The sequence below is a fragment of the Neopelma chrysocephalum genome, unplaced genomic scaffold (assembly GCF_003984885.1).
Source record: "Neopelma chrysocephalum unplaced genomic scaffold, ASM398488v2 Primary Assembly neopelma1_89, whole genome shotgun sequence".
Taxonomy (NCBI): domain Eukaryota; kingdom Metazoa; phylum Chordata; class Aves; order Passeriformes; family Pipridae; genus Neopelma; species Neopelma chrysocephalum.
In genome coordinates, this window is record NW_020897751.1 from 633022 (window position 1) to 642642 (window position 9621).

General features: G+C 48.8%; 1 protein-coding gene across 1 annotated transcript; it reads right to left on the reverse strand.

Moving 5' to 3' along the window:
* Window positions 1-712: 712 nt before the first annotated feature.
* On the reverse strand, window positions 713-5741 carry LOC113972162 (lipase member K-like). Its single transcript, XM_027692956.1, has 9 exons — window positions 5718-5741; window positions 5470-5587; window positions 4581-4779; window positions 4190-4299; window positions 3837-3973; window positions 3252-3389; window positions 3078-3149; window positions 1879-1947; window positions 713-946 (listed from the first exon to the last, which is right to left on the reverse strand). The coding sequence occupies exons 1-9, from the start codon at window positions 5724-5726 to the stop codon at window positions 713-715; spliced, it is 1086 nt and encodes a 361-aa protein (XP_027548757.1). The 5' UTR covers window positions 5727-5741.
* Between the last annotated feature and the right edge of the window lie 3880 nt (window positions 5742-9621).

Consider the following 9621-nt stretch of genomic DNA (forward strand, 5'->3'; position numbering starts at 1 on the left):
GATCAGAATCACAGCCTGGACTGTCTCTCTGTCATTTCCCTTCAGGATTTCTGGTAATATCTTTTCAGGGTTTATTTATTTCTCGATTCTTTCTCCACATTCAACCACATAGAAAGTGTGATTGATTACAATTCTTATTGAATTTCAAAACCACTGTTTTGTCTCTAAGGAGATGACCTGAACAGAGCCTACAAGAAAGATGGAGAGAAACTATTTACAAGGGCCTGGAGTGACAGGACAAGGGGGAATGGCTTCCCACTGACAGGGAGTAGGTTTAGATGGGATATTGAGAAGGAATTCTGCCCTGTGAGGGTGGGAGGCCCTGGCCCAGGTTGCCCAGAGAAGCTGTGGCTGCCCCTGGATCCCTGGAAGTGTCCCAGGCCAGGTTGGAGCAACCTGGGCTAGTGGGAGGTGTCCCTGCCCATGGCAGGGGGTGGAGTGAGAAGAAAAAACAATGAAAAAGAAGAAATAAAAAGAAAGAAAGAAAAAAAAAGAAAAAGAAAGAAAGAAGGGAAGGGAATGCAGTGTCAGTCAGGAATAATCTGAAGGCTCCTCTCCCCACCCTGTCACTGCTGTACTTAAAAGCATTTTGATCAGCTTTATTCAGGTGCTCCAAATGGAGAGAAATTTCCAAATCCTTTAAAGGTAGCACTAAACTCACAAGACACATCAGCCAAAAAAAAAAAAAAAGGGTAAAACCAAACCAGCATCTTTACAGATGCTTCTTCATGGTGTCAAGCATTTCCTGGTACAAAATCTTGGTTGCATCGAGCCCCAGGAGGAAATCCATGTGGTTCCACTGGGGAATCAGCTTGTGGTGGACCAGGTTCTTGATCTGGGGGAGCAGGAGGGCTGTGTCCCGGGGATCTGCCAGGCAGTCCAGCCCACCATTCCAGATGGCCGTGGGCACTGCCATGTCCTTCACGTCGTAGAGGGGAGGACCCTCCTGGAGGGATGGAAGAGCGGAGTTTTCACAAGGGAGAGACGTTGCTGGGATGCAACAAAACCTGCACTGTGCAAGAGGAATTGCTGCTCTTCGGGAACGGAGGGAGATAAAAACTGGGAAGGCTTTCTTTTGGAAAGAGGAGAAATTTCATTCAAAGTTGTGGCACCTGATGCGCTACAATTTAATTTAAATTAATCAATAAACTAGGTCTGGCCTGCTAGAAATTCTGGTTCTGATCCTACAGACAGTTTTGATAAGCAGGCAGAATTTCAGCTGCTCTGATCGAAGGCTGGTGGATCATCCTGCTTCAAGCAGGAGGTTGGACTGGGGACCTCTAGAGGTCCCTTCCAGCCAGCTCTGCTGGGGTTTGTGGCTACGTTCCATGCAAGCACCAGCCTTTTCCTCAGCTCCATAACAGCAGGAAAGTGTTTGGAAGCAAGTTCTTGAAATTAAAATCCCCTGGAGGGTTATTTTAGCTCCACACCCTGAGGACTTGCCATCAGGGGATTTATCAGCCATATATCTTGTTACCTGCAGTGTGATTATTCCAGTTCAGAACAATGTCACCTTCGGGACAATTTGATTTTTTCTTGTTTAGGGAAGAAGGAAGTTGGTTGGGATTTTTTTCTGTTCCAATGCTTGTCCACTCTTTCAGTGAAGAAATTTTCCCTAATATTCAACCTGAACCTCCCCTGGTGCAACTTGAGACCATTTCCCCTTGTCCTATTGGAAGTGGAAGGCCCCTAATGCTCGACACCATCTCAAAGGTAATTGCAAAATAGAGTTCAGGGCAGACATTGCTGTTGTTCCAAGCAGAGATCCTGCTGACTTGCTGCTTGAATTTGTGAGGAGAGGACCCTAGATTCAGGGGGAATGGATGGGAGTGGAATGTGTAAGTGAGAGGGAAGGCCACAGCCATTGGAAGCACTCACCTGTCTGTAACGAAGACTGTTGTAAATGGTCCCCCCGTCAAAAGCTCTCAGTGCCCCACTCTGAAATCCCTGCAGCAAATTCAGACAGGCAACAGTCTAAGTGATATCACAGTTCTGGGGGGGGCAGCCACTTTAAAAGAGGAAACTCAAAAGTTGTTTTTTGTCACTGAACTGGTAAGATTTTTCGAGTGTGTCTCACAGGTCTGGCATGGGCCCAGTGCAGTTAATTACTGTCATTAGTTTGGACAAATGAACAGAGATTATGTTCCTGTGGTTTGTGGTTAATGGCAGGATGGGAGAAAATAAAAATGTTCTATAGAGTGGGATTAGGACTCTAAATATTCACTGTTGGCTGAAGAATTGGCCTGAAGTGACACGATCAAAGACGTGGGGTTGGAAGGAGCCTCTGAACATCTCCTGTCTAACTGGAACAGGACTATCAGCAATACAAGGTCAGGGCTGTAATCTGTGCTCAGTGCCCCTCGTTTTGCTCTCAGTCACTCACCACTCAACTGATACACTGAAATCTGGCAAAGAGTCTTAAAATTACAGACAGAAAAGAAAACCTGGTGGATTGATGAAGAGTGACACCACTGAGCAACAGCACTTCAGAAAATGGAGTGTGTGTTCTTGCTACAGAGCCCACAAAGTTATTTTGGGGTCTCTGGGCAGGAGTGCCACACTGGGAAGAGGCTGTGCCTGCAGAGAAGGTGCTCAGACTGAATCCATGATCCACAAAGAACTGTGCAAACATCTGGGCATGTTTAGCCTTGGGAGGAGAGAATGAGGGCAGCAGAGCACAACTGCAGTGTCACAGGGGCTCTGCTGGTGGCTGTTCTCATGCCCACAGTGGGAAGAAGAAGAAATAATCAACTTAATTGGTAATAAGTTTAATTGGGTGCTGTCCAGAAGAATCTCTGCCCCAGTGTGATTTTTAATGGCCCTCAGGCTGCAGGGCAAGGCTGGAGCTGGTCTGAAATAAGAGCCCTGACATGTGCCTGCTGTGGATGCAAGGTCCTCACCTCCAAGTGTTTCTCTACTTGGCTACTTCTACAAGAACCTGCCAAGCATTTTATGGAAGGGCGAAAGCAGAAGGTACAACAAAGATACAACCAAGATATGTCTTGCAGCAACCAACACAACAGACTGCCCACAAAATCCTCTGCTTTGCACAGGAAAGCAGCTGTGGGAAGGTTTACCTGCAACCAGTGGATTATGTTTTGGACGGAGGTCCCCGCTGGGATGTGTCCTGCGTACACGTCGACCCGGCTCTGAAAGGACACCAGCACATTTCACAGCGGGTCCCACCCGGCTCCAAGGCTTTGTCCTTCAGGAGGACACCGAGGGCCCTCTGCAGATCTGTTCCCACATACCATGTTTGTGTTCCTCCAGTTAAACCCGAACGCCGTAGACAAGAAGCTCAGGCAGGTCTTGGAGCAGGCACAGAATTTGGAAAGGAAGAGCTCACTCAAGGCAGTGTGTGGGAGGAAATCTTTGGTGCCAAATATCTCCTGCAAAAGGGCAAATGTACTCGTGAAATACAAAACCTGGTCATCCTTTTCCCCCAAAGCACCACCACTTCACAGCTTCTGTTTTACCCCCATATTAAGGTATGAGAATGCCCACAAGTGGAGCCTTCCTTGCATCCTGTTAAATGCTTCTGTTCCCTGTTTTTTATGTGCATGACATCTTACATCCACTATGCTCTGGAGTTGAGTGGTGAGGCTCAATTCACAGTCAGTTTTATTTGCCAACATTTTGGCTCTAATTCTGCCAGAACATTTTGGCGAGTAAACTCAGGACAGAAAGTCTCTGGACTGATATGTGTGATTCTCTTTGTTATGAAAACAGATAAAGCACGGAGTTTCTCTCTCTGTAAATGATTTGAAATATTCTATGTAAGTAGTTTCACAATCCCTGTAAAAACTATACTCACAATATAGTCTGGACCAACATACCTTAAGCCCCTGGTCAGAAAAGAGTGCGAGCTTTCTAACTGGACTTGGAGTAAATGTAACTGTGGTCACAGGTGCTAGAGCAAGGAACATTTTTATTTTCTGAGCCAGCTGAGGCATGGTGGAAAAGGCTATAAAAGCTGGGGGGGGGGGAAGAAAGTAGAAAGAAATGGTTTACTCTTTCAAGACAGTCATGTACACAATTTCAGTAAATTTTAAATTCAGATTCAAAGTTCAGATTAAATTTAAATTCAGATTTAAAATTCAGATTAAATTTAAATTCAGATTTTGCAGGTCCCAGAGATGATGCAGACATTCCCTACTGTCACCAAGATGGGTCCAAAAGTCCCACTCACCCACAGTGGTGCCTTGAGAATGACCGATGTAATACAACTGTTTCTGTCCTGTTTTCTGTTCAATGAAGTTTATCATTGCTGGGAGGTCGTATTTGGCCATTTCATCAAAGCTGCAGAGGGAAGAGTAGACACCTTACTGAGAGTTGCAGCATCTACATCTGCCCAACCACCACCACCAAACCACAAAATCAGCAGGGAGGGCAGGATCAACCCCACAAACTTCTTCATCCTACTCAGCGTGTCCTTGGGAAATCACATGGGGTTTTTTCACCTCAAATAAGTGGATGTGCTTCAGCTCATCCTGCTTCACTCCTCCCTGAGATAGGGCACCATCACCTTTGGAAGATGAAAGAATTTGGCTGTTCCTGAGGCCCCCAAACTCCCCGTTTACCTGAAGGCCCAGAAATCGTCCCGTTTGGGAGACAGGAGCAGATGTCGCTTGGACCAAGTGGTCCCTCTGCTGTTCCCAATCCACACATCGTAGCCAGCATCGGCCAGGAGGAAGCCCAGGCTGTTGTTGGCCAGATTGGCGACCCAGGTGCTGCCTTCTACGAGGAGACCATGCTGCAGAAACGCCACGGGTCTTGCACCTGGAAGACAGGCATTGGGATGGCTTTTTTTTAACCCTGTCTGTCATCCTTGGAGACAGTTTAGGAAGCATTATCCTCCTGAATTGTGGCAGCCCAGGTCTGGGGAGGTTTGTGTCAGTGTTCCCCTGGATTTCAGTGACAAAGCAGGTTTGTTATGTAGCAGATGCACCGGGTGCATCACATCTTTGCCTTTATCCCCAGTGCCTCTGGGAGCGTTGGCAGGACTCGGGCTGCCCGGGGAGCTCTGTGGGCAAACACGGAGCAGCCTGGAGATGTGATGGGAAAAGATGCACCTTTTCATGGATCTGGCCCCCCCATTGTCACTCCTCACAGGACAAGAGGATCCCCTGGAAGCTCCTCAAGGAGTATTGACCAGTATCCTGACCCCCCATGTGGCTGCAGGACCACATATTGGAATCCAGGCTCCCGGGGGACACCCGAGGTGTGCGTGAGGAACCAGGAAGGATGGGATGCTTCTCATTGCTGGGATTGCAGCCTGACAGGGGATGGGGTCCACAAAGGGTGAGAAAACATGGCTGCAAGGGATCAGTCTGCCCTACAAATTCTGGCTGTTCAACAGTGATGCCACAGGTGCCAAGCCACGGGGAACCTTGGAAACCCTCTGGCACAAGCCCTGGTATCCCAGGCAACAGGGAAAGGTGTGGGTGTCCTGTGTGGTCCCAGTTTTACCTAGGCATCCAGCATTTTCTCTCCCATGAGGAATTCTGTTCAGGTGAAGGATGTAGCCATCCCCTGTCACCACGTCATACTCCTCACTGGGGTATCCCCAGTACGAGACTATTTCACTCTGCAAGAAGAAGAAAGCAAATAATGATGTTTTCAAGGCTCCTCCAAGGTAATCCCTAAATGTAGTATTTAACTCTTAGTATTTTATACTGGCTGTTTCCTGGACTGTTGCCCAGTGCCATTGTACTCACGACGTTCATCCGTGCCTCTGGATTCCTGGGAAATGGAGAATTCAAGAGGCATTGCCCGGATCCCATCCCGTGGAACACAGACACCAGAGCCAGAGCCAGCCACATCCTCGCTCTGCCTGGAACAACACAGCCACACTGCCAGTGCTGGGGGTGGCTTCTCCTGCTTTCTACAGGAGTGTCAGGATGCATGGCAAGATACTGCAAACTGGAAATCACTGAGCGTTTCATTATGGCTTTAAAACCAACCCATGACAGAGTGCTGTGAGTCCCACTTTAAATGGTAAATTCTGGTGTTCCCCCCAGCAGACTGTTGGCTGTGCAAACACTGTCTCTCACATCCCCAGCACTGCATTCCCTTCCTAAACAGAAATGAAATCGTGACAAGAAAATCTCTAATTACTTGTCCTTCTCCTTGATTATTGTAAAAAAAAATTAGAATTTATTACATTTAATTCAGAAAAGGATATTTATAAGTGCAAATCTATGCACAATTCTGAGAGAAATGTATCTTCCAGGTGATCTAGACATCACTGGGTTTCACACAGCTTAAAAAAAATACTCTGTGTTCTGGAGAGTGCATCTACCACAGAAGGTGGTGAAGGCAAATGGGAACAGCAACTTTTATGGATAATAGGTCCTTAAACAGATGCTGAAAGGTCTGGGCAGGGTTGTTCCCTCAGTGACCACGAGGTGATGGACCACTGGGCAGAGAAAACTGGTCTGGACCAACCTCTAGGACCAACCCAGCAGATCAGACTTGGGTCCCCCCTCTCAGACAAACATGGGCCACTGGGCTGGAGTCACAAGTGCCCTTCACACCCACACTGAGACCCAGCTCGAGCAGTGCTTTTCCCACACTCACCTTTACAGGAGGGAAGGCAAGCAGCCCAGCCGAGGGGTGGTACAGCTCCTGCAGCAGCAGACAGGGGGATGTGAGCCCCTGGGAGGGATGGGTGGTGCAGGGAAGCGATGCAGAGGAGATGGAGAGAGGCACAGGGCAGCAGCAGAGGACTGAGGGTCACCTCTGGCTGGTGCAGGGTGCAGTGCTCCTCATCTCTCTGGAGACAGCCCTATTTGAACTGTCTGGAGGGTGGGGTGACACTGACAGAGAAGGCCAGATGTAAACACACTGAAATATAGAACATATAAATCATTAGGCAACACCATGGTTTAGAAAATACAGTTTCCCAGAATTTGTTTGTGGAGGCTGGTTAAATACTGTTTAGGCAGAGTCAAATAACTGTGGATGCTCAGAGGTGATGTCCATTGATAAAGTGGTTTAATTGATATTGCTGAAGAAAGTTTCCAGTTTCACCTTTCAGTGAGCAGATGATTTATTTACTCCAGGAGACATAATTAAGTTATTGTAAAGGAAGATCAAAGTCTAAAATGGATTTCCAGTGGCAGATCTTAGATGGTTTAGAGATGAGGATGTCTCTGTGGAACTCTACAACCCCTTGTTATATAGACAGGGATGTCAAATGTGTGATGGAGATTAAATCCAAGGCAACAGACTAAAAACATCTCTACTGGGTCAGGCTGGGATGGAGTTCCCTTTCCTCATACCACAGGGATGGGACACAGCCAATTTGCCATAGCAACGCTCTTTCTCTCGACCCAGTTTTCTCACTTTTGCTCTTCCAATTCCCTCCAGTTGTCCCACTTTGGGGTGGGGGCTGGAGCAAACAAGCAGCTGTGTGGGTGCTTAGATGTTGGCTGGGGTCAACCCACCACGATATCCTTGTTTTTCACACCCTTACAGGAAAATATGAAGAGCACCTAAGCACCCTGTCCTACATGTGCCCTGCCAACAGGGAGAGTTATCCCTCTCCATCACCCGTGGCAGGGTGGCCTCTGCCCTGCTCTCCTGGATTGTTTTGCTTTGAAAATCGCGGTGAAAGGTCAGTAGGGAAAGATGTCTCCTGGCTGCCAGCCTGGAATGGACCTGAGATGCATCCAAGGCACACACCTAGATTTGGCAGTTGGTCCCACTCTTTAAACACAGCCTCAGTGGAACGTTGGTTCGTAATTCAGAGATCTGGATGCTAAGAGGGGCTTGGTTTTAGGGTACTGAAGCCACACTTCTCTGGGTGAGACACCTTTGACTTTCATCGTTGGAGGACACAGATGATGGAAGTCTGCACTGCAGGGAAAGGGCAGAGCAACTCTGGGCACGCTCATCTGGAGGCACTGTCCTCCCTGAAAGGTGCAAGGCCAAGGCTGCACTCAAAAGAGTCCCGTAGCACTGGAAAAGTGAGACATTGCCACAGGTCTTATGAGATGCTCTGGCCTCTCAAAGGTCACGTGCAGCTCTTGCTGAAGCATCACCGCTGTAGAGGCTGAATGGGATCGAGGAGAGTCCCTTGAACTTCATTACATGGCCATGACATCAAAGAAATGTTGGTGGGAAAGGCTCTCCAGAGGGCTCCCTCTGCTGCCCCACTAGAGGCAGGACGGTTCCCAGAACTGGATCAGGCCGACCCTGGCTTTGAGTAGCCAGGTTTTGGAAATCACCCAGGATGGAGATCCCACAGGTGACCATCCCAGAGCTGCTCCCTGCTCTCCATGGAAAGAAGCATTTTCACTTCCACATGTCCAGAACCAATATCCAGAGGCGCATCAACTTTTTCCCTTATCATATTCCCTGACCCCTCAGAGAGGTATTTTGCTCTATCAGCTTTTGCCCCCTGAGGAGTCACAGGCTGCTCTCAGACCACCCTCATCCTCCCCATGGCCAGAACCAATGAACTCAGCTCCATCCACCTCCCACTGTAGGGTCACTGCCAGTTTTCCAGCCTCCATGGGTTGTCTCCACATCCCTCTCACCCAGCACTCCAGAACTGGACGCAGCATCCAGGTCTGACCTCCCAGGGGTGACAACTGACCCAGGCAGCCCTGGCTGCCCCAGTGACCCAGGCTGGGGTTCTCCATCTTTGAAGGGGAGCACATTGTTGGCTCCTGCCCAGTTTGGTGCCTGCCACCCCTGCCAGGTCCTTTCCAGTAAGGCTGTTATGCCACAGCTCCTAAACAGAGCGTTACCATGCCCTGCCCTCATCCAGGGCCGCCTGCCACCGCCACATACTTCAGGTAGGTGTTTAACCCCAAGGCAGGAACATGTCATACATCCAAGAGTTCTCATCCAACTCATGTAGCCCTCTCTTACAACACTCCTGCTTTCTCTGCTAGCAGTCCCCGTGGTGCGTGCACTGGCGAGCACAGAGCTTTTTCCATTGCAATGGAAACTTGAGCATCATGGACAGGTTGGATATAGGGGAAAGGTCCTTCCCCCAGAGGGTGGTTGGGTACTGGACTCCAACCTTTCTCCAAGAAGTTCCTGTTAAACAACATCTGCCTTGAAGTCAACGTGGAGCTCCCACTGAAGATGAGCATCACCAACACCTGCCCCCCTTAGGCACAACAAGCTCCACAGAAGGGACTTCACACCAATCTGTGCTAAACACCACTGCCAAAGTGCCAGGTTCTGGTGTCCCCCATACCACAACGATCCTATCAGAAATTGTCTGGAATTTCTTCTCTCACCTACACAGCTGGGAAAGGATAGTAATCCAAATACTTCCCAGCAGTTGCCCACGCTCACGGCTCTCAGAATGGGAATTTGTTTTTCCCAGGCAGAGGTGGTGCACACGTGTCACCAGCCCTCAGCACTATCTACTCCAATCTCAGTGTATCAGGATCCCACTTTCCTAACATCACACCATGGCTTCTTGCAAATTACAGGCCAGTGCCAAGCAGGGTTTCACAAACCCCCCAGGTGCTGGAGATGGCCTATCAGCACTTTCTGGAAGGTGTCACACCCTCCAGCAATTCCTTCTGGGTAGCATCTCCAGGGGGCCAGATTTTGATTATGGTAAAAGCAGCTCAGTAGGGCAGATCAAACCCAGTT

Excerpts from the sequence above, each read along its gene's own strand:
- LOC113972162 (XM_027692956.1), bottom strand. Across the intron at positions 3,150-3,251 it reads ACTGGAGGAACACAAACATG|AGCCGGGTCGACGTGTACGC; the intron begins GTATGTGGGAAC and ends GTGTCCTTTCAG. Across the intron at positions 1,948-3,077 it reads ACATAATCCACTGGTTGCAG|GGATTTCAGAGTGGGGCACT; the intron begins GTAAACCTTCCC and ends AATTTGCTGCAG.